This window comes from Micropterus dolomieu, linkage group LG01, assembly GCF_021292245.1.
Source record: "Micropterus dolomieu isolate WLL.071019.BEF.003 ecotype Adirondacks linkage group LG01, ASM2129224v1, whole genome shotgun sequence".
Classification (NCBI taxonomy): Eukaryota; Metazoa; Chordata; class Actinopteri; order Centrarchiformes; family Centrarchidae; genus Micropterus; species Micropterus dolomieu.
Genome location: NC_060150.1, coordinates 2,444,022 through 2,466,458, shown reverse-complemented (window position 1 = coordinate 2,466,458; position 22,437 = coordinate 2,444,022). Strand labels below are relative to the sequence as shown.

Below are 22,437 nucleotides of genomic sequence, written 5' to 3'. Positions count from 1 at the left end.
AAAGCTAAAACATACTGAATGTGGGGACTGCTGTTGGTTCTGAAGTTGATACATTTCTGTCATGCGAAACGTGGCATAAAAGATGAAACAGGGAATAGTGAGAGGTGAAAGACAAGAGGAAGGACACAAGGCGCTTAATCCTAAAACTAGTGTTTCACAAAAAGATTCATTAAAACAAGAACTGCCCTCAGTTCTTCACCATTTTCTAAAGTGTGCTGTCTATAGCACTTCTTTTTCTCTTCCTCTAGAAAACATCTGGAAACAGAGGAAGACTTCCAAGATGAAGTTTTTCTTGAAAATCCACTATCTGCGGCCAAAGAAGCCACAGTGAAACATAAAGGTGAGCTGTTTCCATTCAGGGAGAGGGGGACTGTAAAATCACACTATAAACACTTAAACCACGGCCTCTGAGAATTCTAGGCTCTGCCTGGTTGGCAGGTACGAATAAACACCTGTGACGTCCACATCTGATCGAAGACTTTCAGCTTGGATCAAGACATCTACAGCTGCTCGGTCAGAATCACACAAATTGCATTTCACGTGTTTAATATTCGCATGAATGTGGTAAAAACAATTCACGTTTCCAGGAAAGAGGAGAGGAGTTTTGAATTAACTTTAGATGCGGTGGCTGCAGGGGAAAATAAACAGGACCGGAAATGTGACCAAAACTCAACAGTATTTGGCGAGAGAGCAGAATGCAGCTCTATTTGCTCTTCTTAATGTAGGCTGGATATGTTCCTGTTTAGCTGCAGGAACTATATTTTATGAAGAAAGTTTAAAAGTAGTAACACGAGTAAATGGCTCATATGTTTAATTTGCTAATTTGAAGTGGCCATGATCTAAGCGAGATCTAAACACCCTCCAGTTCTGTTCATTCTATGATTGTAATGGATTCTGGTGATAGTTTGCATCCCCGTCGTCCGTTACAATCATACGCACAACTTATCTTGTTTATTGCACATTGAAAACAAGTAACACAGTGCATATCTAAATGACAAGACTCAGAGATAATAATTCAATAAACAAATGTACAGACAAAGACTAGATGGACATATAAGGTGCAGTTTGACTAATATATAAACACAACACAAGACATCCAGATGCAGAGAGAAAAACACCACATGCACCAGTGTCCAACTGTACAGTCAACACCAACAGGTTCAATCTGTGAATACTAAAGAACTATGATAACACAAAGTTCTGGATCTTTAATACAAAGTAAAAGGTCTAAATAAGCCTGTGGACATAAAGACTACAACTCCCAAAGTGCATTTTGGTACAAAACAACCAGAAAGAGACAAACAAAGTTCAAAATAAAGTGCTTCTTCTTCGTAGCAATGGCGACTGAGGCTTGTGGGTATCACAGTATCAAACTAAATAACGAATCTCAGCGCTGACTTCACACTTTGGGGTGATGGGACTGATTCGTTATTAGCCACTGATGCAGGACACCTGGGACAGGCCAGGGCAGTAAATCTGGATGAATGGTCAATGCAAGGTAATAATGATAATTATCACAATTTAATTCTCTTCAATAACAACATAACAAATGTTCAATAAATGTCTGATCTACTTCAAGTGAATCACTAAGAAATTAGCACTTAATTTTTTCAACTGAGATTTTTATTTTGTTGAGGAAAAGGGACTGAAAACAGATTTAACTTAATTTTATTCATGCATATTTGTTGAAAAAGATTTTATCTTAATTGTTTTGAATGTTCTGCCTCAGATATGTGTAGTGATTGACCTCAAATGTTTGTCATGTTCTTCATAAAGAAAAGTTTGAAATCTGCCTTTAAACTTTTTGACATTTTTCGCTATAATTATCGATATCGAATTATATCACATTTTTTACTGTGATAACATTTTTGCCCATATCACCCAGCCCTAACACAAGGAGTCAACATTTTAGATTAGATTTGTGGTTCAGCGTTAGCTCCTCTGAACTAGTTGTATTCACCGTCACTGGCACCGAATAACAGTTCTTGTTTCCTCCATGTGTATCTCTGCAGCTGCCAATGTAGTTGGATTTTTGGTGGGACCAGAGATAATTATAAATACAGCAGAATTAAACGGTGGAAATGTTGAGTTGTGCCACGCCAAGACAATCCTGCAAGCATGAAGCATTTTATTTGATGCTTTGACCATCTTTCACCAAGACAAGGGCTGGCCAGAGAGTCCAGTCCCGTAGCTATGGGCGAACTTGTTCCCTTCAGGCCAGGGAAACACAGGACAGTCAAACAGGAACATCCTCGATTTATTCTCAAGGTTGCAGGCATGTTAGGTGGAAGTAGACGCTCCTGTTTTTATGGTGAGGAACATCATTTAAGGAAACTTGTGGATTCAACAACTCCATCTGTTTTGTCCTTCGGGTTTCTCCAGACTTTTGTGACCTTATCCGTCGATTCACTCACTTGTACTCTTGTCTCTACATTTCCAACCAACATTAATATATAATTTGTTTTTCCAAGTGTGGGAGAAAGGTTACAGTGCACCATGCGCAGACAGTCCATGCACTGACAGATCCATCACAGATGATCACCATTACAGTACTGATGGGGGGTAAAACACACACCGAGGAGACATGGAGGAGCATCATTCCCCTGTCCACATATAGAAACACACACACGCACACAGCTTACCGTCTGCATTAACAGACGACGAGCCGTCTGACAGGTGGGCGTGCCCAGGAGAGACACAACAGGGGTCAAGAGGTTAAGCTTTAGATGTGCATATCAAAGAGGTGAGCGGGTGGGGGAACAGTTGAGATACAGCAGATTTGATTTGGGCAGTGAGGTTGTCTTCTGATTAAATTAACATGTCTCAGAATATTTTATAACTTGATGGAAATCCATAAACAGCATCTACCAAAATAGCCTGTAATGGAGAAAGAAGTGCGTCTACAGTGTTGTAGAAAGGGTGCAAAGAATTGAGTGATTGCATTATGTGTCCAAGACGTAAATGATGCGATAAAAATGACATGAATTTAAGGCTGCGAGCTTCTGATCTCAGTCATGAGATCTGCTGTCTGCGCAGCTTGGAGTGAATTCAACAAACTCAGGTGCTGTGCATCTGGATCTTGTTCGAAAACGCGCAGAACAATGAGCTGTTCTTTAGAGCAAATTGTTCTCAAGCTTTCAGAGTTTTACAGAATGCAGTAATCCATCAGTGACTGGGCTCTGTTGTCTAATGTAAAATCTGCATTTAGTTTTTATGAAGAAAGTAAACGCAGTGAACAATATTCTCTGAGATGAGCACAACTTTTGATCTACAAGTTCAGTTAATACTGAGCTAAAAGCTTTAAAAATATTTAAACCTTCTGTGAACAAAAGACTAAATCTTTTGAATTTGTCATCCAGCAAAACAAGACTGTTTGTATTGGACTGCAGTTTCTGTCCATGTTTTTATGCATACTTGTACCTTAAAGCTAAATGTTCCTCCAAACAAACATCTCAACAAAAGGTTCTGACGCTACTGTCGTTGGATCTGTAGTTTGGTTCTTGGTAAGGTTAGGAAGGTTTACCCGACTGTGACACATCGATGTTTAAAAAGCAAAGTGGTCTTCCTTACCCAGTGAAGCGTAGGATCCAGGGGGAAGGGCCGAGGCTGAGCTGAAGGACGAAACCGGTGACAACATGGCAGAGGGCACGGCGGGCATCCTGGTGCGGGCGGTGGCCGTGGCCGCCGCGTTGACGTCTACATCGCTACGAGAGCGCTGGAGGGAACCTGGGGAGGAAGCTGCAGCGGGCGTCCTGGTGTGGGCAGCTTTGGCTGCAGGAGGTTTCAGCAGAGAGGATCGACATGTGATGGGTATCCAACACTACGGCAGCTTAATGTCTCAGTTTCTTCCTGTCATGAACTGCACTTAACAAAGCATCACATTTCCCTTTTGAATATTTAGCAAGGTAGAAATAAATGTTATTGTCCCTTAATAAATCCCTCAAAAACAGCACATTTCAGTCGTTCAGAGTTTCATAAACGTTGTTCTGGGAAGAGCTCTTGAAAATCCACACTCCCCGGGTGGTTTGTAATCTTTTTAGCGGATCAAACAAGTGTGAGTGTAGGTAAGCTACAGAAATCATTCTTTATTCCAACAGAGACAGGTGCTGCCACTCGAGGATGGAAGATATATAAAAGAGAATGCAGATTTCTTCTTACAGCATCATTCATTTTACACGTTTTGAACTGATTTTAATTGGAGACCAACCTGAGTGGAATTTTTTTTCCACCATAAAAGTCACTAAGAATTGGCATTGGCATTTTCAAAAGACTGAAATGCCCGGCTTCAGTGAGATGTCAGTCGTGGATCAGGACTAGTGTTTTCGGGTTTTCATGCATTTTGAATAATATTCTACAGGGTCTTGATACTAACGCTGTGTTTGGACTGACATGACTAAAATGACTGTTGCTGTGATAATTTCCCAGCGTTGTCTTATAGTTTTATAAACAGTCTGGGATTTTACTTCCTCACAACATTTGTACGTTAGGTGTAGCATGACGTGTCCTTACATCTTGTTGTGCTGCTTCCAAAGGTGTTTTTTACAGACTGTTGTCGACTGCGGAGAAAAAAAAGAGAGATACCCACCATTAAAACAAGTATAGAAAAACAAACAATATTACTTTTGTAGATATGGGAGGCAGCATTATCTCTACCAAATAAAAATAGAAAAGTTTGTGTCGAAATATTTAAAATACATCATCTGTGTGTCACTTATGTCTTTTTAAAGATTTGTCACTGATTCAGACACGATCAATCCGCCCATTAGCTCACCTCCCTCACGCTGCTGTAGAATAACGTGACATCAAACATCAATACAGGAGCTTTTTAGCGAGACATCAATGGCACAAAGATCAATATCTCACAAAGATCAATGCTGAGCTCAGACAGAGAGAATATATTTACACGGTTGACAAGAAGTGACACAGAGAGATGAGAGGGAGTGGAAAAGGAAACCAGGAGGTGATGTAATCTTATTTTATGATCGGTGGTGGCTTATAGGCTCTGTATATGACAGCCTCAACATTAATATAGCAGCAAACAGTAGTTGCTATGTAAAGATACAGTGGAGCGAAGGCGTTTTGTTATCCCAGCCTCTCCGTTCTTTGTTTATACCGCCGGTTCGGCGGCACACGCGTGTTCGTCTCTCTGTTCGCCGGTGAGGAGAGCGATATAACGGCTGTTTGTTTCCTCATCTAACGTGATGAGTTGAGGATTTATTTCAACCAAACCAGAGTTGGTGTTTGTTGGAAGCGTGGAAAGACTAACCAAGAGGGTTTTGGTGAGTTTTATTCTGTTTTGTGTTTAACGATGACCCGCAAGGTAAAAAAAGTATTGTTGTTTTTTTTCAATGGAGTCTGATGGTGAAGGATTGGTTAAACAAAAATGGATCTTACTATTTAAAAAAGGTCTCTCTCTGTAGGGATCCTTTCCGTAATGTTGTCAGACACTTGTAATAGCAGTCTGAGCCTGTCAGTGGCCTAAACAAGCACTTCGGTGGACATACTTTGACTAGCGCATTTGTTCCCAGCAGCCATTGGCGCCCGTTTTGCGACTGCGGGCTGAGGCGTAGAGCCAGGGTTGATTTCTAACCAAGAAAGAGTTGGTGATGTGGGAACAGTGGAGAGACTAACAAAGACAGTTACGGTGGGTTTTGTGTTCTGTCTGTCCAGTTTGAATGAAGTGTGTTCTACAATGATCTGCGAGGTACTTAAATTACAGTTTTTCTCAATAGACTCTGGCGGCCGCAGTCTGAGATGCTGGTGCTCTCTAGTGAAACATTTAGTGGAAGTGAATTTAGCATAAAGCTCCTTTTAATAAAAGTGATGCTATTGATTTACAAACCGGACGAATAACAGGCAAAAACTACTTCAATATTTTAGTGATTGTTCAGTTGATTTGACAGTAAAATGAAGAGCCGCCTGTGGAAAAAGCAATACTGTGATATTACTGTTTTTACATCATTGGAGACTTGTTGTACATGCAGCCTTTCACAAACCATTTATAGATCCTATATTTGTGTGTTATCATTGATTTTACTGCTGCCTCATGCCTGTTCTGTTCTTTCAGTCATACATTTTAAAGGAGGACATCAGCAATTTCATAGTGCACTTCCATAAAGTTGCGGGGCAGATCAAAAAATGGTAAAAATCGAAGCAGCATCGGTGCAGTGCCCATTTAAGTGGTGTCATTTCTATTCAGCCACAGTCCATGACGCCAGCGATAGATCTATAATCAGTACTAGAGCAGAAGACATAATCAATCCGGTGTCACAATTATTTCTACACATAAGAGGATTTTAGGATGAAGATATATATGGTGGATACGTACTAATGCAGGGCCCCTGATGACTGACGGATTTCCCAGTTAATCAATAATTGTGTCAATCAGAGAGGAAGACGCGTCTCACCTGAGGCTCTCCTGGGAGGACGAGGAGGAGCGATCCGAGGCGGGCAGCGACATCTGGCTGTCTCCGCTCCTCAGGTGAGCCTGCAGAGCTTTCTGATAGGACGACTCCAGGCCCTGGAACAGCTGCTCCGCCTCCCGACGGAAGTGACCGTGGAAACTCCAGTAACACCTGACAGAAGAAGTCAGAGGCCATTTGTGTTTATATAGGCTCCTACATGATATGAGGTACATAACGTACTGGCTCCGTAGGATGCCGTATGGATGGGCGTGACTTACGTTCTGGCCACAGAGCGAGCCTCGGCGTCTGCATCGTGGATCCCTTTCTTTATCATCTCAGTTAAAACTGTTCCATGTCTACGAGAAGGGGAAAAAGAAGAAAAATGTTGATTTAGCAGTGGTTTGTTTGACGTGACAGAGAGGAATACACATAAAAACCAGAGGTCTGTAATGCAGAGCAGCTCGGTGAATTATTAATGTCGTCACGTAATGTGATGCTTTACTTGATTCCGGTGGGGAAATCCTCTTTTCCCTTCCAACTCGGACGCCTCACGTCAGCTAGAATCTGTCTTTCAAGGTAATTAAACCCACATTTAGTGGATAAAGTGTTATATTATATACTCAAACCACTAAATCTGCACTCACGCGACTGTCTTAAGATGTCCAATGATGTGAAAGTGTTTAACTTGTGAATCTTTCTCTAGCCTCCAATGATGTGAACACAGGATAAACTCTGGTACCAACCTTTGAACTCATGTATGAGTCAGAGGAGCCATCTGCTCTGCTGTCTCCATTAGCTCAACTATCACTTTGGGCTTTTACAGCTCCATCAGTCAATATTTTGGGATGCCCGTGTCGCTCTGTTTCTGCAGTTTGGGGAACTTAACGAGCTGATATTGTGGATTTTAAAGCTCATCGTTTTTATTACGGCTCATTTCAGATGTTTTGATACACGAATATCAGTTTCAAAATAAAAAGACTATTTATATTTTTACAATATCTTATTTTGACAAATATAAACGACCCTACACAAGCAACTTGTATTTCTGTCACAGCGCTTCTTATTCTTTATTCTTCTTTGGCTGATGATGCACTCCGTCTTTTATTTGAGTGTGTGATTTGTACTTGGGTGGTATTTAGAATCAGTATCTCACACACTGATTGACTGATCGATGAGAACCAGAGAGCTCCCCTGGTACGGGAGGGTCAGCTCGGGTTTCTCCCTGGCGGCGGCAGGAAGCAGCCAGGCGGAAACACAACGAGGCTTTTGGAGGCAGACAGAGAGCACCCTGGCATCACCATGGAAACAGTAGAGACAGACCTTGACCCGGCCGGTGTCGTATTCCCAGGCAAAACTAGCGTGTTGTACTTTAAGTAATCCACAAGCCACTGGCACCTTTTTACTTCATGCTTATTGTGAAAATATCTGCATCTTCCAGCTTGTTACTGACCCGGAAACAAAGATTCAGACGTTTGTTTTTTGTGATAACTTTAAAGTTAAAGTCTGTTAACTTGATGAATATCAGACCATAATATTTTCAGTCACAAATGTTAATAGCAGCTTCTTTGCTCACCTCTCCAGAGAGCTCGCCTGCCACTCCTGCAGCAGCAGGTCCACAAACTCATAACAGCGCCTGCAAACAAGAAGACAAAGACAACAATGAGCTGTGATCCGAGCACAGAGGAACACTTCATCCAGGCTGTTCCACATTTAATTCAATTTCAAAACTTCTCCCTGACTTTCTAAACCTCTGTAGAGACATTGAAGAAAGAAAGGATAATAATGACAACAATGAGAAAACAGCAACACAAAAGCAAACTGCAATTTGAACCACCTGAAACTCAAAACGTCAAAATCGAATAATCCCAACAGAAAATAAAATACGTATAGAAATTAAACTAAAGTATATAAATAAAAACAATAAGATACATTGATGAATACAATTACAATTAGAAATAAATTAATTAAATTTAAATAACCGACTTAAAGTAAATATAAAATACAAAAACATAAATAGTAAGTAAAACTAAATGAAATAATGTATTTAATAAGATAATATACAGAATGTAAAAAAATATGAAAAATATTCAATACATTAATATACAACAACAGAAATGTTGTTGATACAACAAATCAAAAATAAGAAAATAAATAACAATAAAAAGTCAAAGTAATAATAAAATAAATATCTGCGTCTCACCTTCTGACAGCTACAGATTTGGAGGTACAGCTGCTGGTGATGATGGGGATGAGACGTGGGTAGTGCGTGTGCTGCAAAACGCAACAAAACTGCTATGAAAACCTGGTGTGAACAAACTCTTTTTTTCTTCACTGAAACTCTCTCACTGTGCAGTGTGTTGCCTTTTCTTCCTCTCCGTTAAAAATGAAATGGTGATTTATTCAGTCTGACATCAACTGAGTCTTTTTTTCTTTTCTTTTTTTTGTGGACATAAAATATGATTTGTGGGACCAAATCATATTTGGCGTCACATTAAAACTGTTAAGCACTCTATTTCCCCACTCACATCTCTCCTACTAACAGGCAGGGAAAGGGTTTTCAACAAAGGCTCTATATATGTGCTTATCTTCTTATCCCCATCTGTTATTGCCTGGTATTTATCCCATTTCGCGACCATTTAACCTTTGATGGCAGCCAGGAGGTGAACTAAAATCTGTAAACGTTAAGCGAACATCATTATAATGCTGCCTCGTGCACATATTCAGTTCTGGGAGTACAGTTAAATCAAGACAAGGAGGACAAAAGGCTGGTTCCTTACTTGCTTATATGTCACAGTCAATGATCATCATAACTACACTCTACACACAGTGAGGAGTCTTTATACTCTCACAACATCCCAACAAACACAGACATCTTCTGAGTAAAGCTGCCACCTACTTTGAGGATGAGGCGGATGGCGGCCATGCCGGAGGTGGCCATGACTTTGGCAGTGTTGGGGACCAGGCTGAGGAGGGTCGGCATGATGGCCTCTGCCCCGTGGTCGAACCGACTGCCGAGCACCAACGACAGGTGGCTGGTGACGGGAGAGCAGGGCAGACGCTCAGGTTAGCTGGACTACATGAGCAATTAGCACACTGTGTTACACTGAACAACAACAAGCAAACAAACAGCTTCATTTTAATGCTTATCATGCAAGACAAGAACATAAAGTACAAAAAAGGGATTGAAATGAGTTTTTAAATATATATACTATAAACAAGTACATATTACCATTACATGATTTATTCTCTTATTGTGTTGCAGCAGATTTGATGGTAAACCTCCACCTCAACATAGACTTACCCCAGGGTGATGCAGGCCTCTCTCACCACCTGAGAGCGGAGGTCCTTGGCGGACAGTTTGAACGCCGCCTCCATGAGCCGCAGCTGCTGCAGAAACCCATCAAACTCTGCCGCGCCGGCCAGGAGCAGCGAACGCACCTTCTTCAGCTGGAGAAACACGAAGACGAGAAGAAACAGCGATCAACAAAGACATTTTCATCTAACTGATGCTAAAACTGAGATGATAGAGAGGTCTTACAGCTGCCACTCTGAGCTCCCAGTCCCTCTTATCGTCTGACAGCACGTCTCGAACCTTCGTCATGGCCTCCTCCACCTCCCTGTTAGAGAAGATCTGGTGGAGGGCAGGAAAGGAATAAGGCAGGATGGGTAGGAGAAAGCCGAGTAATTCTTCTTGCGCTGTATGGAAACAATCTTAAAAATCTGGACTAAACAAGACTCCATACCTGCACCGAGGGAACATCCTCAAAGGCCTGGATGAAGTCCTCCTCATCCACCGCTCCAGCACTCGAGCCGTCCCTCCCTACAGACAACAGCAGGGGGACGATAAAAAGCCAGACAAAATTTAATCTGTTGGAAAAGCTGCTTCTCGAAAACCTACGTGAAGGACGGGAATGGATTTACAAGATTAGATATGACCAGTGAGTTGATTTTATCCAAAATGCTTTACAGTACACTCCACACCTCAGTGGCAGCCAGCTACCCAGCCTGCTCGAGGACACTTGGATGGAACTTGTAGACCCGCTCAGTCACATCCCATCAGAAGCTTTTACTAATTATAACTTAATGTTTTTTTATTCCAAAATGTGAACTTTTACATACAAGATAAAATAGTCCAGATCTTTTCAAAATGTATTTTCAAATGAATTCAGAGTCACTGAAAGAGGTCAGTTTTCAATAAGCCTGATCGATTTCCTATATCCAGTGTTGTTTTTCTGTGCAGATTTTATCTTGTGCAAATAAATAAAACCCAGCTGAATAAACCAGGGAGGTAAATAATTCACATGGCAAACACGTAACGAGATGTTGTCTTCGAATAAATTATTTTGTGATTGCAGAACTTTAGTTAGTTGGGCTTGTCAGGGTTTGATGTCACCACCAGCCCTGCGATTGATGAAGCGCTATGACTGATCAAAACTTTGCACAGCAACAGTAAATACAAACATATTACATTTATGCATTTAGCTGACATGATATTTGGACGTGCAGATTAGTTAGCGACGCGTCATACAGCGAGGTCGGCTCTGACCTGCAGACTTGGCGCTGGAGCCGGAGGCGGGGCGTCGAAATGAACCCATGCTCACTGGCTTCCTCCCGGACAGTGAGGCTCCTTTGGACGAGGACGTGGAGCGGCCGCCGTCCACCGAGTCATCGTCCTCAAAGGTTTTGTCTGAAGGAGGAAGAGCAGAAAAGAGAAACCGGGGGGTTTGGTCACATGCACGAACAACAAGTCTTCAGTAAACTCGACCAGCACAAAAAAAACCCGCTGAGCATCCCAGCAACGCGGAGCCGGCAGGCGGACTCGGACATTTCTGCATTTTAACTTCTAGCTGACATTCAGCAGACACTGATGCACAGTACATAACTTACATTCCTACATCACCAACATAACAAGCTAACGATGGCGAGGAGCGCGAAGGTCAGAGACACAAAGCCCTGAACAATAAACTGAACAATTAATCCTGTGTTCCCAGCGAGAAGCCCAGAGAGACACCCACAGGAGAGCAAAACAGCAGAAAATGGTTCCCTGCGCACAGAAACATGGGCTTCTGCTCCGATTCTGACCAACTCAAACCTTCTTTCCTCTGAATATTTTGTAATTATTGTAAACAACACCCACATCTCAGTAAAACGTACTTACATTTTTAGGGTTGTGCTCAGCTTGGCTTCTTCATTTTATGCATGTTCAGAGCTAATAAGGATTCAGACGTGCTATAGAAAACAAATGACACGTTACTGTTGGTGAACCCAGTCCTCTAGGTTTTGATTCATGTTGAAACGAAAATTTATCACCATCTATTTTGATTACCAATAAATTTAAGTAATTTATCAAGCAAAAGCACCAAAGACTCCCGGGTTCCAGCTTCTCCATGTGAGCATTTGCTGCTTTTCTCTGTTTCATATCATTATAAATGGAAGGACTTTGGGTTTTTGACCGTTGGTCAGACAAAACAAGGCATGTTAAGACGTCACACTGAGCTCTGGGTAATTGCGAACAGCATTTTTCTGACTAAGCAATTAGCTGATTGATCAATAATGACAATGATAACAGTTGCAGCTCTAGATCAACCTTAACTCTGAGTTACAAAGGCACTATGTAATGACAATGTTTCAGTCAGGAGGAGTTTCTCAAAATGTAAGTTTTAAAAAAGGTTTAGTTGTACTGAATCTACACATTTATCTATTTGTGCTTGAGGTGGTAGAGTTACAAATTAAGTTTATCCTCTTAATTAATCTGCAAATTTGTTTCTCAATTAATCAAAGAACACATCTTCAGATGTCAGACAGTTTAAAACATGAAAATATTCTGTTTACTGTCACATAAGACAAAGAAGAGCTACAAAGTCTCACAACTGAGAAGCTGAGAGGGAATATTCAATTAATTGAAAATTTATTTCAAAATCCACATTTGTTCTACAAATCAGTTGTTTTCAGGCTCGGTAGCCGTGAAGATGTGCTGATGTGCATCAGCATCTTATTTTGTTGGATGAGTAGTTGAGCTGTGAATCTTTACTGATGGATCTGTTGAATACCATCTAATGTGGACAAAGAGGTGCATAAACAACAGAGGCACCGCCCTGTGGAAATGTCTCCTGTGGTGCACAACCGAGCACCACGTGAGTCCCCCTCAGCACAGGAATCTGCACAGCTAGCAATCAATCCTCTTTCATTATTTAAAGTTTACACACAGCAGCAGCAGCAGGGCACTCGGCCAACACGTCAGTCACGTGCCATCAGGTTGCACTTTTTCCTCCTTGCAGGATCAAAGCGCGATGCAACAACTCTCAACATCAGCACAAGGACTGTGTGTGTGTAGGAAAAACACACCTGTCACCTGACGTTCAACACGTTAAGGTCAACATAAGTCAACGGGAGGAGTAAAAAGCACGTCAGCTCAAGAGGAAATCCCTTTAAAGATTCAAATATCAAAAACAAACATTTCTGAAGCTATTGCTAATCAAATTAATATTACTTGCTGGATTACTGTGGATTATACTGCGTCTGTTTCACTGGCCCAATCCCACTTAAAGATCAATTCATTTATGTTGTCATAGGCTATCAGATGGTCAATGTGATTCTAAAAATCAATGTAAATGTATGCCTTCTAGCTTGGATTTGGTTGCAGCAGCGTGTATGTGACGGTCTGTGCTCTACTGAACTCAAATTAACCCATTAAACTGACCAGAGTCCACGTCAGGGGTTTCACCAACCACTGCTACCACAAGCTAAAGATAAAGCTACAGTTCTCCTGCATGTGTAACGAATGCTTGACTTGTTATCTGCAAGGAATAGTTCAACATTTTAGGAAATAACATAGTGACTTCCTGGAGTCCCCCGCTGGCGATGACAAGACTTCAGTAAGTCTCTGCTTCCAGCTAAGAAATAGGTTTAGATCATTTTAACACCGTGTCATGGAGACGATTTGAAACAATGCTTGATATAGATTTCTATAACATTTCTAAAAATCCTGCGATTTGTAATAATCAGTTAAAAGCCCACAGTTTTGTTGGATCAGGAGTTGTAGCAAGTTTAAAAGGGCAATGAAAGAGAAGCTCTGTGAGCCTGCAGCAAAACATAAGGAAAGGAAAACGCCTGCACATTTTCACATTTCCACACATTTCAAAAGGTTTCAATGGCTCATGAAATTTGCACAGAATTCACAAACAGAGTGACGTCTTAAGTAGGCAAATGATGTGCAGTATATATTGCTCCTACATGTCCTTCAGCAAGAATAACAGATTTCAACATGGGTCAGAAATTTAATTTACAAGAGAAACTGATCACAGAAGTAAGTAACGTTGTTGAAGCTGAACACAAGCCACAAAACGAAGCTCTGCAGTTTAAATTAACCTTGATTTTCACACATCAACGTGTCACCTAATCTCTCCTCTTATATCCACAACAGGCCTTTACATAAATCTGCAGGAAAACAAAAGTTGACTCGCCATGAAAAGCAGAACGTAACATCCAATTTCTCCCAAACTGCACAGCAGACAGACTCTGTCCTGTTTCTCCTGCTTCCTGACCTTAACTCTGCTCAGAGACAGACAACCAGGCTGCATCACGTCCTGTGTATTGTCCGCACAACAATTCAGCTGCGAGCAGGCCAAGACATCATCCTGCTGTGTTGACATTTCGAGACACCGCAGATGCATTCCTCCTGGATTTACTGCCGTCGTCACACCAGGAACCCCCCCCCCCCTTCCTCCTCCTCCTTACTCCTCTTAGCACTCAACTCCTGTCGCCTGTATTCCTCACTGATTACTACCTCCACTATTCCTCTCTGCTACAAGCTCTGTTCAAACCTTCCCTGCATCTAGAGGAAGAGCAGCAGCAGCAGCAGCAGCTTACAGGAGCAGATCCGCCTGCAGACCAGTTTCCTCAGCATGCCGGCAGACAGACAAACAGACAGACAGTCAGACGGTCCTCCAGTCCTCTGTGGTCCTCACATCTTTCCCCCAGCTGGGGAGAGAGAAAAGGGGAGGAAGGAGGGGAGTCACAACGCTAGCCTCCCCCCTCCCCTGTCAGGGAGCATGTGCTTCGATACGATAAGACCTCTTCGTCTTCGTCCTTTACTTCACTTCAGCAAACACACACACGCCGCCAGGAGCAGGGTGGAGGAAGTGGAAGGAGAGAAGTGATGGTGGAAAGGAGGAGGAGGGGGGTGGACCAATGGGAGGAGAAGGGAGGGGTCGGTCAGGGGACAAACCCTGCCGCTGGGTCTGGAGGCGGGGCCGGTGGGTGGAGTCAGAGATGAGGGACAGCTACAGTGTCATCACGACTCCGGAGACGGGGAGGAGTGAGGGATGGAGAGACACCTCGCCAGAGGAGGCTGGTCCTCCACCCGAGTTCATCCTTCAGCATGCAGCAGCTGCAGTGGGTTTTTTATCGCAGTAAGGTCACTGCTGCTCAACATCTGCACTAAGCAACCCTGAGGTTTGACTTGTTTTGGGGTTATTCGTGCACAGTGACTCACATTACAGGGTGGATTTATCTTAACGGGAGTCGTATGGTAGTTTGAAGGGACGAGACAGTGAATTGTTTTTACTTTTTTATACTAATTAAACATAAAATAACTTTCTATTTCTTTCTTATTCTTGTATTATTTTTATATTACTGCTCATCTTTCAACTTCTTTTAACTTTGGAGCAGTTACCTGAGTTTCAGTATTAATATCTACACTCTTTACTTTATTACACCTGTTCAGTTGCTTGTTAACACTAATAGCTAGTGAGTCAATCACATGGCAGCAACTCAATGCATTTAGGCCTGTAGAGTTGGTCAAGATAACTTGCATAAGGGGGTCCGACCCGGTACTAGCAAGGTGTACCTAATAAAGTGACCACTGAGTGCATATGAAAGGTTTTTTTAAATACATTCCTCTACAAACTCTTTTTTCCCCTCAGTTTAACAAAACAGGCTTTCCAATAATTTCACATGTCTAAAAAGCAAACGTGCAGAACCTTTACCTCAATAATATGCTGTCCAAAATTGAATAAAATTGTGATTTAAATCAGTAAAAATCAGATCAAAGTATAATTGATCCAAGTTTATGAATCTGAGCAGATACAACAAAATGCTTTAATACTTGCCAGCTGGCAATACTCTGTGCTACAGACACAATATTGAGGTTTGATTCTTTAAATGTGGCTGCATTCATGTCTTTAATTTGTTTCCACCAGCTGGTAATATAATCCACCTTTACTCATTAAAGGTGGTAAGAAGGTATTCAGGACCCAAAATTAACTCAACACACATTTGAAAACATTTCAAGCAATGAGCTTCATATTTCATAAGATTTTCAATCCAATAAAGACACATTTGGCACAAAACATGAACTAGTTAGATAAATAATAGATCGTAATTCAGCCAAATGTCACGCTAACCCTTCTCTGATTGGGAGAAGTTATTTTGTATAAATTTTATTTATATTTAAGAAATTATTAGCTGCCAACATTGAAGAGGCAGTAATCGTTGCTATGACCAGTAAATCTGACATTCCAACATCCATTTAAGAAATATAACGGTATTAGAATTAACATCAGCGATTCAGAGGTCTGGAAAAAGATATATTGAATGTCACCGGTGCCTGTTGCAAACTATCTGCCTCTAAAGGTGGCACATTTATGGCAGAAGAGACAAAGAGCCTCACAGTCAGCCGGCTTCATTTGACTTTTAAATGCACCTTCATGGGCAGCAGCAGCCGCAGCAGCTCTGAATGCAAACAGCGTCACTGCTTTTACACTCTCAAGAGAAGAAGCCCGGACATGCAGCAGTTCACCTGCCGTATGCAGGTTAACCAGAGTCATCACCCATCCAACAAGTACCTACAAGGTCACGGTCAAGAAAGGAAGAAAGTCCATTCTTCACTTTCACCGCCTGCTGTCAGTGTTTTAAGTGGATATTAATGCTGACCGGCAGGCAGAAAAGAAACCTCCTTCCACAGGATGGCGCTGTTGCCCCACTGACTCAGAATGGACTGGATGAAAATGCTTTCTGATCATATTCTCATTATTTCTACTCCTTTTATGCCCTGTAACAAAGAATTTTCCCTCGGCGATCAATAAAGTATTCTGATACTGAGAAAACACAGAAACTCTTTTTTCTAACAAAGGAAGCAACACTCTCTGTCTAAATCATAATTCACTCAGGACGTTGGCTTTAATGTAAACGATTCCTCTGAGACAAACATTTACATGACACATTATCACACTTATATGTACTTTATGTGTTTGTCTCATTTTGAGCTAAAACTTTCAACTGATTAATTATTAAACTGACTGACTGAAAATTAATAGTCCTTGTATTGAATATAAATTAATAATTTGAGTTACTTTTCATGCAAAAATGCCAAATATTCTCTGGTTTCAGCTTCTTAAAAGTGATGATTTTCTTCTTTTTTCTGTTTTATATTATTTTATATACATTTTATCATGAAGATGTGACCTTTAATGGAATTTCTTTGACTATTCTTTAATATTTAATAAGCACAATAATGAATCAATATATTTTTTAGAGATTAATCAATAATAAAATGCAGCCCTAAGTTAATTTATCCATTTGTCTCTTCATGATGGGAGATTAAATGTGTAGCATGGCGGTTTAGAAAGAAGGGAATCAACCATCTGCCTCAAATGTAAGATATCAAATAAAGGCAGAGTGCCAAAAGCTACTCTCACAATCTATATTCATAACAATAACACAAAACTAAACAAACAAACAACAATAAATATTTGAATTAAAGAGTACTTCGTAGTATTAAACTCCCAAAACCTGGGGAACTCGCAAAAGCAGATTTTTTAAAAAGAGAATCAGCAGAGGCTGAGGTATTCTGACTTTTAGCCCCTAGAATGGGTCAAACTCCAAAAACACTGCATCCTACATTTCCCATCATGCACCTTGACAGACAGGTTAACACACAAATGAAGCTTCTGGAGAGCCCCAGAAGACACCATACAAGTGTTTTCTCAGACTCGGTTGCACTAACCTCCTCATGGTAAATGAACGTGAACAAATCTAACAAAGAGACTGGGACTAATTGTGCACCTCCTCTGGATGCCAGGTCACAGGTTTTCCACCTGGCAGCGTCTCAAAGTCTTTGAGAGTTCGGAGCCTGATGGAGTCTGACAGCTGATCTCCCCGATGCAAATTCACAAAATGACTGCCGGGGAGAGGTGAGGCGTTCACAAGTGCAAAGTGTTGCGTCACTGAAGGAAAAAAAGACACAACGGAGCGTGGGAGAGCCGCACAGTCCAGTTTCAGGAGGACAACCTCACGGCAGGTAACGGGTTTCTAGAGATATCAAATCACCCAAAAGCTCTACAGCTGATCTTTATTCATTTCACACTCACAGAAATTAAACTTATTTTAATCACTTTGTGCCACCCTCAACGTCGCATGAAATAATAATGCAGCTGTAGCTCAAAGCTGAGCTTCGACCCGCGGACATGAGACGGCGTAGCTGTGTTCAACCTTTTCATTGCTGAATGAATGAAAGTGGGAAACACCCCTGCACATCACACCCAGCTGGAAACAAGAGTGGGAGTGACGTTCCCACAGGACCGTCAGGCTGCATTCACATCGTTCTCACCAGATTAAAAGCCATTCATACCAAGCAAATGCACAAGCAAGTGGGCAAGGCATTATGAGATTATCATGAACAAGCTGTCAGGTCTGCTGTCTTCAGATCAGTGGTTCTCAAAGTGAGAGGTGAGGATGTTGAGTGGACCTAAAGCTGTGGTGACATAAACAAACAAAAGTGCTCTGATGCTAGCAAGGATATCTCGCTAACTTTAATGGTTTGTTTACACGAACCACCTGTATTGTTAAATACAGGGTGGACTGGTGAACCACAGCTTGAGATAAACAAAGAGCGCAGAATGAAAACAAAGAGAGAACGATGCTCTTTCAAAAATCAAAGATATAAAACAGAGAAAAGCAGCAAATCTGTACATTTCAGAAACTGGAACCAGAGAATATTTGGCATTTTTGCTTGATAAATAACTTAATTGATTGTTTCAGAGTTACTGGACTCGTGTTCCTAACATACAGTGACCTAAAGGGAAGGAGGAATAACAACATTCAGCATATTTCCTTAACTGTGACAAGTTTTAAGTTGTGTTTTTGTTTACTTGTTAGCTTTTTAGGGTCAATCAGTCTCTGTTCCTGTTAGGAATTAACCTCTTCCTGTTTGGTGTCCTTCAGTTACTGCGGAGAGGAGATTTCCTGTTGTGGTGTGTTTGTTTTGGACTTCAGTAAACGTTTGAATGCTTTAGAGCAGGAGTCTCTCTGCACACCTGAACGTGTGACAGGTGTGTCAGAGGCAACAAAACTAAACTTACTCTGTCGCTGCTGGCTTATTTAATATCTAAATGAACTTCAGCAGGTGTGTCTTCATCGTATCTACAGTAAATACATGATGAAATTAACCAGCAGGAAGTGAGACGTTGTGCAGACGTTTTCACTTTGCAGCCCTTCATAAATGCTCTATAAGCGAGAGAGACTCACTGGTGCATGCTGCCCTGACTTTCTGTCCCTGCACTGTGTTTATTATTCAGGAGGTTTCCAACTGTGCAACCCAAGTCCTGCTGGCAGACAGTACCTGGCCCCGTCTCTCGGCACCTCCCTGCAGGAGCTGCGTGACGCACACAGCCAGGTCCCTGTTCATCAAAAACCCACAGAGCTGGATTCACAGCAGCTCACCGACAATTAATAATACATCAAGAGATGACATTCAAAAAGTGAAGAGGCGGTGTCAAAGTTCATTCTTAAGCTCCTGAAAAGTAGTTTAACAAAATAACATAAACTCTACGTCCACTTTTGAGCCTTTTCTGGAGCTTTAAAGTGCTGAAATGAATGTTCAACACGTACACACAACATGACATGTTCAAGCGTCTCAAATGTGAATATTCTAAGACAGTAAATTGAATTATTTTTCGACTGTTGCTCAGACACAACAAGAGATTTAAACATGTCAACTTGGGTTTAAAGACACTTTGACAAACATTTTTCATTTCCAAATCTTCCAAACGATGAACAGAAAAAAATTAAAGAAACACATGTTGCAGCCCCAGTTTGTGCAAATGGTATAACATTTTCCAAATTCCAAAGTGTTTTAATACCTTCAGGCTGGTCGTCTTAAGTATTCCTGGGTATCCGTTTCATTTCCTTAATTTTGTTTACAAGGCACGTAAAGATAAGAGGGCTACTTTCACTACAAGACTACAGACGAGGGTCAACTTATTTATTCACTTTGACTTACTTACGTTTGTGGACTGGAATACTTTACAAAAACTAATATTTTAAGTTGCAATAACTGCAGTGAACAGTTTGTGTTGTGTAATTTGACTGCTGGGGAGAAACTGACGTGAAAACTACCCGGACAGGAACCAGACTAGAGGGACCCTGGAGGGATCCCTTTCAACAGTAGTCCTGTTTTCATCAGAATCTCTAAAACCTAACCTTTTTTGTTTGAGAAAGTTAGATTTCTAACTCTCTGTAATGCATTCTGCACTCAGTCATAATCTGTTTTAACTTAACTAGAACACATTAGAATGCAGGTTAAAATCAATGAATCGCTTATAAGAGGCTAAGTGGACAGAGTCCCAGCTCTATCTCTGACCTACAACAGCCTTTATGTCGCAACCGAGGATGACGGAGCATTTGTTTTCATGGCACCCAAACTGTTGAATCATCCAGCCATGACAATACCCAGCTCTACTTCTGCATTTTCTTGGTTTAGCTGTTTACTTTTATTAATGTCTCTATGTCAAGACAGGTGCTAAACAAACTGACTGAACTGGTAATCTTGGTTACTAAACACCTCTCAGGTGCCTATTATGACTAAAAACAAGCTGCTGCACAACACGACAGTAAACACAGAACACCAGCAACACTGACAAGAACACAGGCGCAAATAATGAAGTTAAAAAATACTGGTGTTCCTCAAACTATGTTCCTCAAATTATAACAACCATTTCTACCAAAATACCAAATATTTTGGACGTAATCCCGCACGTCATATGCCGAGGCTACAGAGAAGAGCAGAGCAGGATGATACGCATCACTGAGCTTCAGTTTCTTCTGGCATTCAGCTCCCAATTATGATCCCAGCGCAATTATCAAAGCTTATGAGCACAGAGATCCGGACAGAGTAACAACCAGCTTCTATACAACTACACATACAGACATCCTCTAAATGAACCTTGCAGATTTTTAGAAGAGGCTTTCAACTTAAAATGAAACATTTACGCTTACTCGTATGTGATAAATTTACCTGCAGGACCCGGCTCTCTGAGACAAAACTCTCCTCTGTGGATCAACTGGAGGAGAAACAGTGGCGTTCTGACACGGACCCTGAGCTGATGCACTGCTGCCTGCCTCCTCCCTTTCCCCTCCAACCTGGTCTTGTGACTGTAGGGACGACAGCTGACACCACTCCTACAAAATAAGAGCCCTGGGCTGCCCGAGTTAAGAGTCCCGGTCTGTTTTTCTTTCTTTCATTTCTCAGTCTCTCTCCTCGTTCCTCAGTTTGTCTAAGTGTTCTATGTTTTACAGCCTCGCTCCTCCTCTTTCTTCCTGTCTTAGTTTCTCATTCTCTCTTTGCATCTTAATGCACTTTCTTATGCTCTCCTCTGAATTATTCTCGCTCCATTACTCTCTCATTCCCCTGTTTTCCAGGTCAGCGTGATGCTTCCGGCTTGCCTGCTCAGGTGACATGAACAGCTCTGTCAGTTGTCTGTACGCTGACGTGCACATCTCTTTAAAGTGGCGGCTGGTGTGTTCAAAGGCTGCTGAACAGTTCTACCTTTCGTTTTTCATCCTGGTGCAGACGCACAAGCTGAGGTGATAAACACACCGTGGAAAAAGCAATGCAATTAGCTTTCTTAGATGAAACTCTTTACCTACCAATCAGTGCTGTAATGAATTTTACCAACGTCCTGCGGCTCTTTAAACATGTGAACTACTACAACTAGCTTTAATTATCTTAGTCACATTACCATCCTTCAAAAGGACATGATATCTCGCTTGTGATGAAGATACATTCTGATCAGAGTGATCACAATCAGTGTGTTAGAGCGACGCTGCAGTTTGTGGTCTTTGCGATTTGTGACCGTACAACTGAGATCTGGACATTTCTAATACTGCAAAGGAGGCGTGGTGAAGCTCCTCCCTTCAAATCAAATAAGCTCAGTGACAAATGTATGTTATTTCCCCAGAGGCACGGGGGTGTTTCTTTTCACTTTAACCTGAGGGGCCCCCTGAGATGAAAACTGAGCCCTGTGACCACAGTCATGAGGCTTGTTAGCGCCGCCCTGGCAAACAATAAGACTGCAAGACCAGTCTGATGTCAGTGAGTCCAGGTTTGAGTGCTGAACTAGATAAGACACAGTCTTCAGATAATAACTGTGGATGTGACTGCAGTAATCGAGCTCCATGCTGAGCTGCTTTTCACTCCATTTAAACCTCCCTGTCCCTCTTCTGCGCCGTCTCATTTCCTGCTCGGCTCCCGGAGCACAAAGAAACGGGCTCAGGTTGCATTCTGACTGAAAGACAGCGGGCACACCCCACTGAGACCTGTGGAAACAAAGACGAGGGCTTCCCAGCTGAAACATGCTCATTGTGACTGATGAACAAACACATTCACTCCGTCATTGTTACGTTTTGTACTTCACATTCTTTGATTTCTTTAGATGCAAAGCCTCTCAAGCCCAGAGCACCAAGAGAGATAAACAAATCAGTAAAGATCAACGTTGAAAAGTTGTTTTTTGCTGTGATGTGATGATGACACATTTATATTTTTTGCAGATGATAGAACAAATGTAACTGTACATTTTGCCGAAAACACTGGCTGTCAAGTGTTTCATCTGTTTTCATCATCCGATTAATTTACTGTTCTTCCCGAGCCAGTTAAAATCTCTCTTGCCTTGCTCCTCTGCCGCCGACAGCCCCCTGACCCCCGAGCTCTGTGAAGTGTTTCTCTGCTGTGTCAGCCATTTAAACAAAATTACTGAAT

General features: G+C 41.7%; 1 protein-coding gene and 1 long non-coding RNA gene across 32 annotated transcripts in view; one reads left to right on the top strand and one right to left on the bottom strand.

Annotated features, from left to right (window-relative positions):
* Positions 1-22,437, bottom strand: part of LOC123971095 (CLIP-associating protein 1-B-like) — a 103,441-nt gene that overhangs the window by 69,779 nt on the left and 11,225 nt on the right. For 26 of the 31 annotated variants that reach the window (XR_006825127.1, XR_006825129.1, XR_006825130.1 and 23 more), the window contains exons 9-19: positions 10,951-11,091; positions 10,148-10,224; positions 9,943-10,035; positions 9,706-9,851; positions 9,301-9,436; positions 8,605-8,675; positions 7,978-8,037; positions 6,683-6,760; positions 6,408-6,575; positions 4,510-4,556; positions 3,571-3,771 (exon numbers count right to left, since the gene is read on the bottom strand). Coding sequence is in view for 21 of the 31 variants with exons in the window: in XM_046049693.1 (XP_045905649.1) it covers positions 3,571-3,771; positions 4,510-4,556; positions 6,408-6,575; positions 6,683-6,760; positions 7,978-8,037; positions 8,605-8,675; positions 9,301-9,436; positions 9,706-9,851; positions 9,943-10,035; positions 10,148-10,224; positions 10,951-11,091 (1,218 nt within the window). In the remaining 10 variants the exon portion in view is untranslated. Of the gene's footprint in view, positions 1-3,570; positions 3,772-4,509; positions 4,557-6,407; positions 6,576-6,682; positions 6,761-7,977; positions 8,038-8,604; positions 8,676-9,300; positions 9,437-9,705; positions 9,852-9,942; positions 10,036-10,147; positions 10,225-10,950; positions 11,092-11,291; positions 11,396-11,558; positions 11,634-11,730; positions 11,808-17,409; positions 17,487-22,437 lie in introns of those variants that run through there. The other 5 variants (XM_046049864.1, XM_046049856.1, XM_046049891.1 and 2 more) reach the window with 5 other exon arrangements.
* On the top strand, positions 1,331-7,361 carry LOC123972482. Its single transcript, XR_006825421.1, has 3 exons — positions 1,331-1,498; positions 3,575-3,810; positions 6,389-7,361. It is a non-coding gene; the product is annotated as an uncharacterized LOC123972482 (long non-coding RNA).